This window comes from Gouania willdenowi, chromosome 6 (genome assembly GCF_900634775.1).
Source record: "Gouania willdenowi chromosome 6, fGouWil2.1, whole genome shotgun sequence".
Taxonomy (NCBI): domain Eukaryota; kingdom Metazoa; phylum Chordata; class Actinopteri; order Blenniiformes; family Gobiesocidae; genus Gouania; species Gouania willdenowi.
The window spans coordinates 2,743,627-2,760,539 of NC_041049.1; the positions used below are offsets into that span (position 1 = coordinate 2,743,627).

Genomic DNA, 16,913 nt, shown 5'->3' on the forward strand with positions numbered 1-16,913 from the left:
GTGTTGGAGCCGCGCTTCACGGTGGAGGCTCTGGCCCTCCTGCTCAACATCCCTCCAAACAAAACGCTGCTGCGGCGCCACCTAGCGACGCACTTCCACCTGCTGGTCGGCTCCGAGGCTCAGAGACTCAAACAGGACTGTGTGGAAAACCCCGATTACAGCGTCCTCACGGCCACCGCCAGAGTCAAGGTGTGTGTGTGTGTGTGTGTGTGTGTGTGTGTGTGTTTACTCACCAGCATTACAGACCAATCGGGTTAAGGAACCAGTTTTGATGGTCTCTTAAACCTAAAACTTTATAATGTTATAATTATTGAATATTAATTGTAAAAGTCATTATAAATATATGTGTGAATACTTAGTTTACAGTGTAATCAGTTATTATAGTTGTTATAATGTTATGACACGCCCCCTTCACACATATTGGTCTCATAATGTAGGTTAGGTTTGTGAGACCATGACGTGTGTCTAACAGCGCCCCCAGAGGCTGCAGGACACATTGCAAGTTACACAATCATCAGCTGGTTGTGATCCAGTGAGAACCAGCCAACACTGCAGTTAGCTGCTAAGCTAATTTTGTCATCACAGACTCCTGGCTTTAGCACTTTAGCTAGAAGCTAAGCTAATGCCCAAGCCTATTCATGACTGCCTTGAAATATTTCCCATCATGCCTTGCATTTTCGACTGGCGCCACTTACGGTAACTGTGGCTCGCCATAATAGAAAAATGCATATAACTCTAATATACAAAGTTCAAACAGCATCATATTTGATACACATGATGACTGTCCATCCATAAACAAGAATCAATGTGAAAACTACCCATCATGCTTTGCATTCTCGACGAGCGCCATTTAGCACGCCATAATATAAAAACCACTATAACTGTCATATACAAAGTTCAAACTGCCTCATATTTGACACACATGATGGTTGTCCATCACTAAACAATGTTCAATGTGATGATTACCCATCATGCCTTGCGTTCTTGACTGGCGTCATTTAGCACGCCATAATAGAAAACTCGCTATAACTCTAATTTACAAAATTCAAACAGCCTCATATTTGATACACATGTTGACTGTCTATCCCTAAATAAGACTCAATGTCAAAATTACCCATGATGCCTTGCGTTCTCAGAGGGCGCCGCTTTTAGTGGCGTCCAACGCTAACAGCTCCAGCAGAAAGACAATATGTTATGTTGACTTCAAAATAGTGTTGGATGAATGTTATAAGATGGGAGCAGGTCGCTGATGAAGAAAAAACAGGCTGTGATCAGTGGGAGGGGCCTATAATGTCACTGTAAAATCCTTCGCCATCACATCTAAATGCTGTATCTATGTAGCTATTTTTCAATGGATTTGCATCAAAATTTTAAAGTGGTTTTCTCGTCATACTGGGTTAATATTGTGAATCTGTACAGTAATGTTGAGATGATATTTGATGAGTGAGTTAACAGATCTTAGGAATTTCCCCTCATGATTGTAATTTTTTTTATCATAATTTAAAATTTTTCATCTAATAATTTCACTTTTTTATTATGCTCATTTTCATTAACTGTTTATTTAATTATTTATTGATAGGAAGAGGTGTATTTGCATTGGAGCCAATTCATAAAGGCTCATTAATTTTGGAGAAGAGTGGCTTCAGTGTCACAAAAACGCTTGTGTTTAGCCTTGGAATGTTCCCTTACAGCTTAAGTACAAAAACTAGCAACAATGTACAACATAACCACAAAAAACCATCTACAATAAATAAATTAAAGCAATCTGAATTAACATTCGGAAAAAAATTTGACCAACTCTGCTTTACAAAAACTGCTATAAAACAAACATAAATGATGTGCATAAAAAGCACAAAACTGCTGCTCAAAATACAAAACTGCAATTTTTCAACCTTAACACAGTGATGTAGAGTAAGCTGTGCTTATTCCAAGTACACATTCTGCTGTTGAAAATGCTTATAAATAAATAAATATGGAAAAACTAATTCACAACATTTTTCTCAGCTACACAAAGCAAAATGAGCTGCTGTTAGCAGTGACTCAGCAGTAGCAACAGGCTGCATATTTACAACAACATACCGTGCAATAGTTTGGCTGACCTGTCCCTGGACAACAGTCACAGTCTGTTAAAATCTATACGCTGTTGTTTCGGTGCAGAGGTATCCCTCACGTCCACCATAGCAGCGTTAGCTTAGAGTTTCACTGATGCATCTTTTGGAGACAAATTAGTAAAATAATGCACGTATTTCTACTCTGAGAAGCTCATCCTGCTCTCGCATTGACTCGCCATGATTGGCGCACGTGATGTAAACAGAAATATGCTGACAATGCTTCTTCTTCTTCTGTTTTACCGTGGTTGGCACGGCATCCCGCAAAAAAATGTAGCGCCACTGTAAACGGGAAGTACACTGCAGCTAGCAAAGAAACGGACAAACGCACCATATTGTAATGTTAACTGCGTTATTTCTTTAAAAAAATATTGCATTAGAGTATTAGTTACTGTCAAAAGTAACATTAACACTGCATATGACCCGTGTTTCTACGATGGAGCCGAGAGTTTCGATGTCTGTGTAATCATTAATATGGCCTTACAGCTCATGTCAGAACAAAAATGAGATCCATGAGGTCAAAAAAACTGAAGAAGAGCTGGAGACAGTTGTAGCAAGACAAGGCTGTTTGTTGGTGTTTTTTCTAAGAGCTAAGTTGCCTATTCGGAAATCTAAAATGGTGGCATTGAGAGTCAAATTCAAAAATCCTTTCAAGGGATGTTTGAATTTATTAAAAAGAAAATCCAAAATCAAAGTGGCTCAAAATAATGAACATGAACAAGAACTTCAGGAAAGTCAACAAGATGAGTCTGAAGCCACAAACAGTGCCCAGTCATCAAGGACAACTGATACCGAGAACAGTGCTGAGTCATCACAGACAACTGATACCAAGAACAGTGCTGAGTCATCACTCAAGAACAAAATAGAGAGATTGACTGCAAAGCTTCATGTGAAAGAACAAACCTGTCATGACCTGGAAGACACCAAAGTGATGCTAGAAGATAAGCTCTCCAAAATGACTGATGCCAAGAACAGTGCTGATTCATCACTCCAGAACAAAGTAGTGAGCTTGACTGCAGAGCTCCATGTGAAGATGCAAACCTGCCATGATCTGAAAGACGTCAAAAAGATGCTAGAAGATAAGCTCTCCAAGAAGACCGAAGCTCTTGAGAGAAGCCTGACCAATGAACGAGCAGTGACGAGCCGTCTCAAAGAAGTGGTTGAACGTTCTGAAGTCAATTCAACTGAAAATAAGACTCTGAAGGAGCACCTTGCCCAACAGCAGAAGGAGAATAATCATTTAGAGAAAGAGATAGAAAGACTTTCTCAGCAAAATTGTTGTCTCCAAGTGGACAACAACACCAAATGCAATGCTGTTTCATCGCTCGAAAAACTAAACAAAGAGCTGACTTCTAAGCTGGAACATGCAAAAACAAACAAGAAACTGGAATCTGCTGAGAAAAAGATGCTGGAAGAGAAGCTTGAGTTGGCTTTACAGAGTCATGAGGGGGTCATCAGCAGTAAAGACACAGTCATTGAAACACTTGAAAATGATCTTAAGAAGGAGCTATCACATATTGATACAGCACAGCAAAAACTTGCTGAAGTGACATTGAAAAATCAAGAATTGAAATTATGTCTTGAAACAACGTTGGATGAAAATAGGAACTTGAAAAAGCAGCAGAAGCTCAATGAAGAAAACATTAATAAAATGCAAACCCTTGAGATCTTCCACGAGGGCCTGAAAATCCACAACATCAGGCTGCAACGTGAGTTTGAGTTGGTCCGACTTGATTTGCAGCGGGCTCTGGAGAAGCAGATTGAAGAATGCAATGATCTCAAGGATGTCATTAACAGGGAAAGAGCTCAGTTCTCCAAAGCATGCAAACACATTGGTGACCTTGAAATTGAACTATATGAGAAGTCAGAGGCTCTGGAAAAAAGCTTGGCCAATGAAAAATCTTTGAGCTCTAAACTTCAGATTGAAAAGCAACGTGCTGAGGATCTGGTGTTGGAGTTGCAGAGAGAGAAAGAAAAACTCCAGAAGTCAGAGTCCATATGTTGTGTGGACATGGTCAAAATGAAAGAGGACCTCATCTCTCAGAATGCTATGACCATTGGAAGGCTTCAGCATAATGTGTTTGTGCTTGAAGAGGAGAAGGTTGCATCCATGCTGCAGGTGGCAAAGCTCAAGGGAGCTCTTCATAGGCTTAACGGAGAAGATTACTATTCAACTAATTTGCGTAAATGGTAATCATAGACATCTGTCAGGGGATCTTCACACACCGCATGAGTGTTCAATCAACATCTAACCCAAAAAATAGTTCATGTAAGAACTAGGGCTGGGACTTCATGTTAATCACATTTAGAGTTATGACATACTGCAGCTTTAATCGGACTCTCCAGATTACCCATAGGAGAGAACAAAAGTCTACGTTTGCCTCGTGATGGACTGTCACCCTTTCCACGATGTACCCCCACCTAGCGCCCTTTGGAGGGCTGGAGATAGGATCCAGCAGACCCAGAACAATGACATGGTACCACTTTTTTTGGTATCAGTGATATCAATCTTTTTAAGAACTTTGTTTTATTAAACACTTTGAAGACGTTATTATTGTGTGGTGTCCTTTTTATGTTGCTGCCCCTCAAGCCTTTGTCTAACATCCTAGAGGGGGCCAAAACACATTTAGAACTGTATGACTTGCTTCTTTTATTAAAATCAACTTCTATTTCAGCCCATCAAGAGCCTCATTTTCTGATATTCTATGATTATTTTACAGCAATAAAGCCTAATATTTAATAAATCATTTTTACTGATCAACACTAAACTCACAGAAATATCAGGTGTTTATGACAGAAACCTTCATAAGAATGCTAAGCTAGATCCTTCAATTGACTGTGTTTTACTGAATCAAATTACTGAATTACATTGTTTTTAAATATTTAAAGTAATTTGATGAAGGTGAAAAACACAGCTTTTGTATCTACATTTATGGATCAAAACTAAAGCTTTGCCAAAATTTAAATTAACTCGTACTCAACCTTTACTTTTATTCAATCCAGGCACAATCTTTATTTTTTGTTAAAAAAAAATGTTTTTTTGGTCATCTGTTTCCAATTAAATGTTTAATTATATTTCCTAAATTCTGTTGTCTTACAACAGCTTGTGTTTATCAAGTTTCGTTCTCTTCCTCAACATGCCAAACTTGAAAGGCCTAGAAAACACAGATAACTCAGTTCCTTTTCCTTTTCATTTTTGAATTAACTTTGTTAATTCAGGAGGTTCAGTTTCAGGTTCATAACCTTAACAAATCATAAAGGAAAAACACAATTACTGTATTATCAGCTTTCATAAACAATAAGAAACAAAAACAAACAATCCATTCAAGAAGCAGGATTACTACTACTTTACGTGCTGTTAGAGATTTTCCTCATGTAGCCCCATACGTCATTGGAGAGAGTAGACAGGAGTCCAGGATGTCTGCGTTGAAAAGGTTTATTTACTTGATCAAGAAGTGAATGAATGATCAGTATAACATTATGTTCTGATGCTCCCTTCAATTCTGAAGTGTCTGTCCTCTGGGGAAAACACACAGATAATGCCATAGGTTTGAGTCATGCCCAAATATGGGCAGGTCCAACACATTTACAATTTACAGAATTTAGTCTACTGGTCTATAGACAAAACATTGCTTCGATGCCACTCAGGATCTTCTAAACCAAAGGTTTGTTGTGGCCTTATCATGACTGCAAAGCCTAGCACGCTCATGCAACTTTGCTGTGGGTATTGCAACGGTGAATGCAACGAGTATAAACACCAATGTGCTCCTTTGGAGTGCGTGCGGTGGAGCCAGGAATAACGAGTCCTACACTGAGTTCACGCTCACATTGTGAGCAGCAGTAAAAAGGAAAAACGTGCTGAGCTCAGTGCGTACACGCTCATCAGAATCATCATGGAGGGTCCAGAACTGATGGACTATGATGCCAGGACAGATGTTCAGCTGTGATTCTCCCAGGCCAAGGGTCTGCAACCTGCGGCTCTGGAGCCTAATGTGGCCCTTTGACTCTTTTGCAATGGCTCTCTATAGCTTTAAAAAAATTGATTGAAATAAAGTTATTTTTTACAGAGGCTATTAATGACAAATAAAATCAAGATATAACATTTTGTTAACCTAAAATAAATGACGTTGTGCAATTACTGAGTTTTAAATCCCTGGTAAAATAACTAAACCAACACAAACACTATTTCTGGAAGAAAACAGAGATTTTAATTGTTTTGGAACAGATTCATTTAACCACCAATGTACAGGTTAAATATGTATGTTTTATGTGTGGCAAGAAATGAGTAATTAGCATGTGTTGATCACATTTTTAAGTTTCCATTTACATGATCATTATAAATCACATCAAATTAAAACAAACATTATTCTATATAATTTTAAATGTATATCATTTAATTTACTGTATTGTCTTCATTGAGAAGGTATATTTTTGGCTCCAGGACTTTATTACAGGTGAGATGAGGTTCAATGGTTCCTTGTAGAGTAAAGGTTACAGACCCCTGACCAGGGGAAGAGGTTTAGGAGACCCCGTTATATTTAACCCTCTCAATTTAATTCTATGGGGTGAAGCAATGCTGATGCTAAGTTGGTTATGCTACTGTTAACTTAATTAAAGTACAGCATTTCTGCAAAATGAAAAAACAGAATCTATGTAACCTGTTGTTATGATTTGCTGTTATTTTTTTTTTTAAAGTTACGTCTTCTTTTAAAATTATATAAAATAAATAACCTGTTATTTCAGCCACTGCTTGTTGCAGAAAAAAATAATATTGACACAAAAACATTAAAACATTTAGCAAATATATGTCGAGTCATTGTCAATCTTTACTTCATACAAAACTACGGTACGCCAGTTAAGTCAACTATTCATCAGCATGTATGGCTATACTGTACATCCCCCCCTGATACGACCAAATTCTGTGCTTAGTCTCACTAGTGCCACCACTGGAAAAATGAGTGTAGAGCCCCGCCCACTGCATATTAACAATGGAAAATTCCCAAACACGTGCTGCTTAAAGTAAACAAAAGATCAAACAATAGCTTAGCGTCTAAAGCCACTATCCTCTCTCATAATGTTGAAATTAATAAACAAATAATGCAAACAATCAGCCTATGATGAGCTTCACACATACCAACGCTGTCGGTTGCAGTTTTGGTTTCTCGCTGCTCAGCAGCCAGAGCAGACTGGCAGTAGACTGGTAGAAGGACCTCCTATAGGGGGACAGCAGCAGAGATCATCAGAGGCATGGATCAGTTTGCTTTGACTTGTAACATATGCTGACCTTGCTATTAACTTTTTTATTTTCCTCATTTAAGATGTGGCTTGTGAGGGGGAGGGTGCAGAGCAGCAGCACCGCCTCCACACATGTGTGTTACAGGCCTTGTAATGTTTGTTAGTCCTCTGTGTTTGTGTGTTACATGTAAACAGGTCTCATAAACACTGTTGGTCTCATAAACCATGTCCTCATAACCCTGTGATATGTCACATATTTTTATAAAAGAGAAATAATGATTTTGAAGTCAGATTTGTGTTCTGCTAAAAAAAAATCTAAATTTTTGATATTTGTTTTAAGTTCACCAGATGTAGCGTTAGGTGTGGCCTCATAAACCACGTGTGTGTGGCAGTGAGTTGGTGCGATTTTAGTTTAGTTTGGTTTGTTTTTGGAGCCATTTTGTCTATTTTTGTTGCAGTTTTCTGTGTTTGAGGTGATTTTTTGTGGGGGTTTGTTGTATTTTTGTGGGTTTTTGTATTTTTAAACCATCTTCTGTTAGCGTTAACACTCTGGTTTCTTCCCGTTAGCCGAGGCGTTCATCGTTCGGAGGTCTGAGCTCCCTGAGGAGGAAACGACACGACGACACAGAGGAGTTTGTTTGTCCCATCGACATCGAGATGCCCACAAACAGCAGCTTCCAGAGGGCGGCACACACACACCAGCACAGCCTGGAGCCGGTACACACACACACACACACACACACACACACACACACACACACACCAGCACAGCCTGGAGCCGGTACACACACACACACACACACACACACACACACATACACACACCAGCACAGCCTGGAGCCGGTACACACACACACACACACACACACACACACACACACACACACACACACACACACACACACACACACACACACACACACACTGTGAGCTGCACTGCAGGTGATTTTGTGTTTTTTTTTAAATTGCTTTTTTTGTGAAATTGTGTCATTTTGTGTATGTTTATTGAACAAATGTTTTTGTGTATTGTTATTGTGGTTTTGTTATTGTTTACTGTGCTTAGAGTAACTTTTTCTTGGATTTTTCTTTTCTTTTTTTGTTAATGAACTGTGTTTTTTGAGTAAATTTGTGTGATTTTCTAGGTTTTTTTTCTTTCAATAGTTGTGATTTTGTATATTTCAGATGTCATTTTGTGTATTTTTGTTGAACATTTGTGTATTTGTCATTTTTGTAGTTTTTTTTTAATATGTGTTTTGGTTGTGTGTTTTTATGTATTCTTGGATTCCTTTTGTATACTTTTTTTGAACATTTGTGTATTTTTATTGTCATTTTTGTTTATGGATTGTATGTTTTTGCAGTCATTTTGTCATTTCAATTATTTGTTGTTAATTTGTGAATTTTTGTGTATTTTTGTTGAATGTTTGTGTATTTTCTCATTTTTGTTTACAGTTAGGGGAGTCATTTTGTGTGATTTTTAAGTTTTTTTTTTTTTTTTTTTTTTTAAGCATTTTTAGAGTGATTTTGAACATTTTGTAAGTTTTCGTCACTTTGTTTTAGTTTTTTGTGTGTGGGTTTTTGTTACGTTTTTGTGTATTTCTGGAGTGGTTTTGTATATTTTTGTGATTATTTTGTGTGTTTTTGTAACTTTGTGTTGTTCTGTTCTTATAAAGACACATAACTGTGTCACTTTACTGCCTGGTGCTGTTTGTTAAATGCTGAGAAAAGTAAGAACTGTGTGATTCCTCAGATGGACGATTCTGAAAGAACCGTCCAACAGATCGGAGCGTTCTCAGAGGGAATCAGTAACCTGACGGTGAGTGTGTGTGTGTGTGTGTGTGTGTGTGTGTCTCTGTGTGTGTAATGTCCTCATTTCTCCTCCTGTGTGTTTCAGAGCATGCTGGAGGATGAGCAGCTGTTCTCTGTGTGTCCAGCAGAGGGCGGCACAGAGCCATGAGCACCACTGATGACACACACACACACACACACACACACACAAGCTTTTATATTTATTGAAGCTGTTCTTTTATCTTGTAAACTCTAAATAAAGTGTTCAACATAATCCTGATGTGTGTGTGTGTGTGCGTGTGTGTGTGTGTTAATCAATAGTATTTATTAGTCATTTTAAACCCTAGGGAAAGACTTTTACCCCGTTTCATCACCTCTAACGTCGCACACTTCCTTTGCTTTTCCTTAGCTTTAAAAAGATAATAATAATAATAATGTATTGTTATTTCTTATAGAGGATACTGATGATTAATGACATTAACTTCAAATAAAATTCCGATAAAACAATTGGTCAACCTAAAAATAAATCACATTTTACAATGACACCTTCCTACTTTCTATTTTATATATTTATATTGTTTTTAATTATTGTGGCTTGTATAATATATATTGTTTGTATTCTGGAGCTGTAAAGAAAATAATTTCCCCCTGGGATTATTAAAGTATTTCTGATTCTGATTCACCTCCTACAACATCTACAGACCATCAACTTTCCTCCACCTGTGACTAACCTTAAGTTTTAAATCCCTGGTAAAATAACTAAACTAACAAAAACACTATTTCTGGAAGAAAACAGAGATTTGAATTGTGTGTGAACAGATTCATTTAATCGCCAACGTGCTGGTGTCATGTACTGAGTTTACCTCCATACTGAGATTATAACCCTAACATAATCCAATAAACAAGTAAAACACGTGTCCGTTCACTTTGAAATCAAAAATAAACATCAAAATATAATTTTCCCGTTGTGCACATGTGTGCGCCTCTCAATACATGACACGGTTTAATAAGCATGATCGATATGTTGCAAAAACATGATCATGTGTGATCAAATTCAAGTTATTTTTTTGTAGCCCTTCAAGAACATTAACTCGTAAAATCATTCAATATTATTTTAACTGTATATCATTTAATTCACTATATTGTCTTTATTGAGAAGCTTTTTTTTGCTAAAGAAGGACTTTAATCCATGTGAGATTAGACAAATTGGCTCCTTTAATAGTAAAGGTTGCAGACCACTGGACTACAGTAAATTATTATAATATTTACTTTAACACACGAGGCATCTTTGTGACCAAAAGTGACATTTTGGGTGTTTTTATTTGTTCAGCTCTTAATATTCTGGTCATTTTTAAAAGCTAGTTGTATGATATATTGTCACTATTGTGTTTTATTTTTAAGTGCTTAATTCCAAAGTCCTGTGTATTAGTAGTGTATAAAAAAGATATACATCATACTGACACTTAATAACCTCCTGACCAAATTTGCCCCATTGACTTTCATTGTAACCACATATTTTTCATTTACTGTAATCATGGCATATTATAATGTTTATTCAGTTAATACCTAATAGATCAAAGCCTCTACCTTCAAAATAAAGGTAAATTATGTTTTATGTGTAATGACCACCTACCATCCATTGTTTAACATTTTAGGGACATTTCAGTGAAGACCTGGATTTATTATCTTGCAAAATGCATAGCAATAACAAAGCAGAACACTATGAAATAGTTTTAATTTACAGTATTAGTACAGATATAAAATGTGAATTTGGCTGAAAAAAACAGAGGTTCGCATGATAAAAAAAAAGTCCATAGAAACATAAAAAGCGTTTGAAAATTATAAATCATTTTATATCTATGGATAGGAATGAAATAGTTGAAGAGATCTGATACAGTGGAAATAAAAAAATACATCAATAATAGTTTTTTGGGGTTTTTTTTACCTTATTTGACTATTTCATCAGACATATAATGTATTTTCAAACATTTCTATAACAGTTTTCCTTTCCAATCCACAGATAAGTTGCTCTGGGCTATAAAACTGCTTTTAATTGGCTGTTGCTGATTGATTTCTCCTTTTTTAGAGGCGTGGCCATTGGCTGAAGGTTTTTACTCATCAATCGACTCAGCCAATCAGAGTATAGAGTTAATTTGCCCTGAAAACCACTGCTCCACGTCTGCATATCAGAGGGGTATTCCATAAAGGAGGGTTAACAAACTCTGAATCTATCCATAAACTCTGGGTCAACATACCCAGCGATGGGAAACTCTGTTTATCTGATTCATTACAGCTGGTATGAAGTGGGTCAATCAACCCTGAGTATGTAAACCTTGGGTTACTGACGTGCACGCGCGCAATAAAAAGCCATCATCAATGGATCAGAGATGACTTGAGCTGCCATGACAACCACCCGGAAAATAGTGATTTATTCACCGTAATGGGTGAAATAAGCCGGTGTTTGAGGAATATGAGCCTGTTCTAAAGGTGTGTTCAGTCTTCAGTGATTATAGTGGCTTTAATCACCTGTAACTCATCACTTTTTGGTCAAATCCGATATAAACAAGCTTTTAATGTTAATGTATTAACAGTTTTTCTTGAAGTTTTGTTTTATAGTAGTTTTTTGCATTTTTGTTGTAGTTTTGTCTGTTTTTGGAGCCGTAATACTGTAATTGTAGAAAATAAAAGGACACAGAAACCAAACTGTTGCATTTAAACTCTTTATGTTGCATATATTCAAAAATCTGCCAAAGCTTTGCTTCAAAATAACAAATATACACATGGTCCATACCAATAGGGGCAGCATTTTAAAAACATTTATTCTTAACATGTCTTTGGTCTAAACCTTTAATATTTTAATGTTTCCAAAACAGACAAACCCCCTGCTTTTCACAATAAAAGCTCTGCTTCAAATAGACTTAACTCATGTACACAAATATCAAAGAAAATTGTGAACTAGTCGACCATTAATAGTATAAAAATTGCTGCTCATTTCCATCTCCTTACAGGAAGTTGTTCCCATATATTCAGTCGACTCTAAAGGTGTTTTATTGATTAGCATCATGTGACTAAAGTCCTTTTACAGCAGCAGTTTTACAGGTGATGAAGTCTGTGTTAATTGGAAACTTCAACCACTGAACCACCATTTGGTCAGGTGACCCACTTCATCACAACACCTGTAGATTCACTTCTTCCTCTAAAAGGACTTTTAAAGAGAATTTTGCATTTAAAAATCAAGTCAGGTAAACTTTAAGCTGAAAAACAACAGGATATTGAATGATTATGCAGTGCATTAGTATGATCTTATTTTGAAGGGGCAGTACTTTTAATGCACACATAACCAAGTGAATAGTGTTTGTTTGCAGATAAAGCTGTGAAGGCACACCGTACGTTCCACTTCCTGTGTGAAAATCAACAAAAGTGCAAATTCCAGACCACGCCCCCTGTCCGCCCCCCCCCCCCCGTCCAACCGTCCGTCCGTCCTCAGAAGGAGAAGCGGCGATCCTCAGAGTGACCCACTTTGTCCAGGTTGGGGTTGCAGGCGAACTGGATCATGGGGGGAGGTCCACACATCAGGATCAGGGTGTCGTCTCCAGGTGTGGGCAGATGTTCCCTCACCATGTCCTCACTGATGAAGCCTCGGCTGTACTCCCAGTCTGAAACGTTCAAAGTCACCATAAGAAGAAAGAAATCAGTGGTGCACGATACGTCGATCGCACACATGAGCCGCAAGACCTCGTAAATGACTGAGAACGGCACAGTCACGGTTACCAAAAATGAAACCTCACAATTCAGCTGCACACACTTTGAGAAGCACTGGATTATAGTAACAATATATGAAGATACATAAAGTTTTGGCAACGTAGAAAATTAAAATTACATCATCATCTCCATGTATATGTTTTTATTTTATAGCTTATTTTGTATTAAAATACTCATTTTAGGATTTCTGAGTGCGTTCTAACCCAGAACTACCACTAAACATCCACACTACAGAACTCACTCACACGTGCTGTCCCTCAGAGGTGAAAAAGTGACACATATTGTGCAGCTGTTTGTTCATAAATGTGTGTGTGTGTGTGTGTGTGTGTGTGTGTGTGTAATCAGAAATGTTAAAATGAAATGTTAACCTAGAATTATCTTTTTTGGTCAGACTTTGTATCGAATATCGCCATTTTGAGAAAAAATATTGAGATATGAGTTTTGGTCCACATCGCCCAGCCCTAATAGAGCGTCGTTCTGAACTTGTTTGTTCTCCTCCGTGATAAACCTAGAGCAGCAGATCTACAGTAGATTGTAACATCAGCACAGATGCTAAACAAATATATTTCCATGTTTAATGTTAACTTTTTCCTTTTTGAAAACAAGATGAACTTAGAAATGTGCCAATACATCTATTATTAGATTAATCGCGATTCGTCACGTGACAATTCAATAACGATTCATTAATGTTCAAAAATCGATTATTTTTTTTTATAATAACTAAATGACAGGAACACAAAAATTAAAGTCACAGATGTCGACCGGACACCTGAAGGGACGAACCAGGTATAGAAGGCGATAGCAGAAGCTAACACTTTAGCTACAAAGCAGGAGATTCACTCATCAGGATTAAACACCAACATTTGAAAGAATCTAGTGATGTATTCTACGATTTCAAAGTTGGCCAAGACGTATCTGTGCATTCCTGACACCAGTGTCTCCTCATGACTGGCTCCGGGTCGGCCTGGAAGGGCCCTGTGGCGGAGGTAGATCATGGGCCGCTAGCACTACAGCGCCGCCCCGCCCCTAACTCACTGCTTGATTAATAATCATTGTGTTTTTTATCAATCAACCTTTATTTAACTTATTGACTGCCAAAGACGTCAATTGTGTTTTTTGGTTGGGGTTGCTAGGAAACAGTATGACGAAGCTCTCCCGTTAATATCGAGCTTGTACAATGGTGTAGTGACCAACGGGTGGCAGCAGAGCACCTTTGGATGAGAGATCGCCCGTGATGGGCAGAGCTCAGAGGGAGAGGAAAGGAGTTTACCAGACAGAAAATGTTCCCACCATCTCACAGCAGCTCACACTCTACCAGAGCATGTGTGGAACTAAGTGGACTATTGATAGTGTGGCGATGGTGAGAGAAAACGATAAAAAATACAAAAACGGGGCAAGTGCTGACACTCAGCATGTCCAGGATGAGGAGGAAGTTACGTGTGGAGAACGACGGGGGAGAGACTTGGAGGAATTGAAATCCATTCAATTCTGACACAGAAAGCAAATGAATAATAATGTTGACATTAAAAGCCTGGTCTCAGTTTTGTTTTTGTAGTTTTATAGAAGGAAACGAATGTTGAGGTGTCGCTAAAGCAAAAAAAAAAAAGCTTTAAAGTCACTAATAGATTTTTTCAGAAAAAGACATTTTTCTCAGCTTTTTGTCACAAACTGGTGATTTGTATGAAACTTGTCTCTATTTAACTGCTGATTACATAAGAACGAAACAAGCTATAATAATAAAAAAAAAAAAATTCTGATGAAAGTAAAGAGTCTAATCTTTCAGAATTTGAAAATCAGAATCAGATGTCAGATTGTCATGGTACTAAATATTCTGTGGGTGTTGAATGATTAGTGAGAGTCATCTAATCACTGAGGTTGGCTGCTCTGAAAATGACTGGCAGTGAATGAGTTAAAAACCAAAATTCCAAAAAAGAGCTGATATTGTAGGTTTTTGTATGTTTTTAAAGCTGCTTTAATTGTGCATAAAAAATGTTTAGTTTCTTGTGGGATTTATGAAACTCTTAGAATAAGTCTTTATTTTTACTGAATAAGCTTTTGTGTTGGTTCAGATTGAAACAGCTGAATAAGCTAATATGTGAGTTATTTTTATGTTGTTATATTTATTTATATACTTCTGTTTGGGGGAATGCATTGAAAATTGTGAGAATCATTAATATTGTAATAATTGATTAATCATTCTTAATTGAATCGTGAGGTTCTTAGACGGAACACCCCTATCTCCCAGCTCTAACAGTGACTAGTAGTACTATAATAGTGACCACTGTGATAAACCTAGAGCAGTAGGTCTTACTTTGACATATATCTACATTAAAGTTAATGCTAACCACATGTATTTCTATGTTTATCGTAAACTTTTTCCCTTTTGAAAACAAGCGGAACTGTTTCTAATAAAGAAACTGTTCATTAACGACCTATGAACGTATGCCGTTACAATAGTGCCACATTTCTCAACCAATCAGAAGCAGTGAGAACTCATTCAGTTCTGATCCTGGGCTCTGATTGGTTGGTAATTGTGGCACTAATCTAACACCATACATACGTGTGTGTGTGTGTGTTTTAAACACTCACCCTCTGGTGCTCGGTCCACGGTGAACCACAGCTTGAAACGCTCAGGGTGGTTGACCTGGATCTCCTCCAGCTCTGGCCTCAGGAGGATGTCCTTCTCCGTCTGCACACACACACAGGAAAGGGTTCGATTCCCACACACACACACACACAGAATGTGTGTGTGTGGGCGTGGCTCTCACCTGGTTGGCGAACAGAAGGTGACACACGGTTTTATCCTGAGGGTCCTTCATCACGGCTGTGATGATCTGCAGCATGGGAGTGATTCCTGTGGATGACTCAGCATTATTGCTGCTGTTTATCAGCCTGGTAATTATTAACGCTTTAAACAATAAAATACATTGACCTCAGTGAAACATTTTAGTTTGTTATTCCATTAGATTCATTCAGCACTGTAACCGGACAGCTGTATTATGTTATTATTTATCATATTTTAATTACTGTAATGTGTGCACTTGTATTTAATCCTTATTTAATTAACAGTCTGTTTTTAACTTTTATGTAAACTTTTTCTTTTTTTATTTAGTGTTTATTATTTTTATTTGTAATATTTCGTAACATACATTTATTATACTTTATTTGCCCTTGGGATAAATAGTGTTTATGACTGATTTATAGAACACTAATAACACGGCAAATGTATTAATTAAAGAACATTATTAATAAAAACTGAGAGTTAATGATATTTGTTATCAAATGTTTTGGTGAAACATATTTAACAGTGTAAAACATTACAAACAGTATGTATATAGTTTAACTGCCTTATTTTTTTATGTGTGTTATTTTTCTGTAACGTATCGCGATAAATTTCCATCACAAGTAAAAAAGTTTCTTAGATTTTCATTTTATGAGGTTTTTGTTCAACTTTACATGATGATAAATGAAGAAATATGACGTTTATTTTGGTTATGAGTTCAAACGGTTTGTAAGGTTATAAGAATAAAATATATTAGTTAAAAAATGTAAATAGAATAATTTTATTCATTTATTTTGACTAATGTTTTTTTCTCCAAAATATGATTTTATTTAATTTTTAAATTGGGATTTTAATGAAATCGTAGGTTGAGTGTATCCTCACACCCGTGATAACAACTGAACTTCATCATTGATGGATTAATAAAGTAGAAATCAATCAATAATCAAATGATCTAGAAAATGATAAATACATTTAAAAAAAAAAAAAAAAAAAAACCTAGTAAAAAATATGACAAACACCTTAAAACGATGGTAAAGCTATAATAATAACACTTTATAAATTAGCTCTAAAACAAAATATTCTGAATGAAGGCAAAAATGTTTTATTTTATTATTATAAAAATCTAAACTAAACTAATCCAGTGGTATGGATATAATAATATAGAAAAACTAATTAAAGCCAAAATAAAACCCTAAAAACCAGCACAAATTAACAACCTGATTTATTTATTTTATTTTGAA

The 16,913-nt window shown here is 36.7% G+C and overlaps 3 protein-coding genes across 8 annotated transcripts in view; 1 reads left to right on the forward strand and 2 right to left on the reverse strand.

Annotated features, from left to right (window-relative positions):
* The window catches only part of LOC114465216 (liprin-beta-1-like), a 47,411-nt gene extending 38,009 nt beyond the window's left edge, over nucleotides 1-9,402 (forward strand). For all 5 annotated transcript variants that reach the window (XM_028450066.1, XM_028450069.1, XM_028450072.1 and 2 more), the window contains 4 exons: nucleotides 1-189; nucleotides 7,911-8,060; nucleotides 9,091-9,156; nucleotides 9,235-9,402. In XM_028450066.1, coding sequence (XP_028305867.1) covers nucleotides 1-189; nucleotides 7,911-8,060; nucleotides 9,091-9,156; nucleotides 9,235-9,297 — 468 coding nt within the window. In that variant the 3' untranslated portion in view covers nucleotides 9,298-9,402. The remainder of the gene's footprint in view (nucleotides 190-7,910; nucleotides 8,061-9,090; nucleotides 9,157-9,234) is intronic.
* The window catches only part of LOC114464542 (tripartite motif-containing protein 16-like), a 25,905-nt gene continuing 9,181 nt past the window's right edge, over nucleotides 190-16,913 (reverse strand). Inside the window, exon 3 of the mRNA XM_028448819.1 lies at nucleotides 190-228. The gene's annotated coding sequence lies outside the window, so the exon portion shown is untranslated. The remainder of the gene's footprint in view (nucleotides 229-16,913) is intronic.
* cyb5r3 (cytochrome b5 reductase 3) overlaps nucleotides 11,833-16,913 on the reverse strand; it is an 18,125-nt gene continuing 13,044 nt past the window's right edge. For both annotated transcript variants that reach the window (XM_028450079.1, XM_028450078.1), the window contains exons 7-9: nucleotides 15,659-15,744; nucleotides 15,480-15,579; nucleotides 11,833-12,784 (exon numbers count right to left, since the gene is read on the reverse strand). In XM_028450079.1, coding sequence (XP_028305880.1) covers nucleotides 12,612-12,784; nucleotides 15,480-15,579; nucleotides 15,659-15,744 — 359 coding nt within the window. In that variant the 3' untranslated portion in view covers nucleotides 11,833-12,611. The remainder of the gene's footprint in view (nucleotides 12,785-15,479; nucleotides 15,580-15,658; nucleotides 15,745-16,913) is intronic.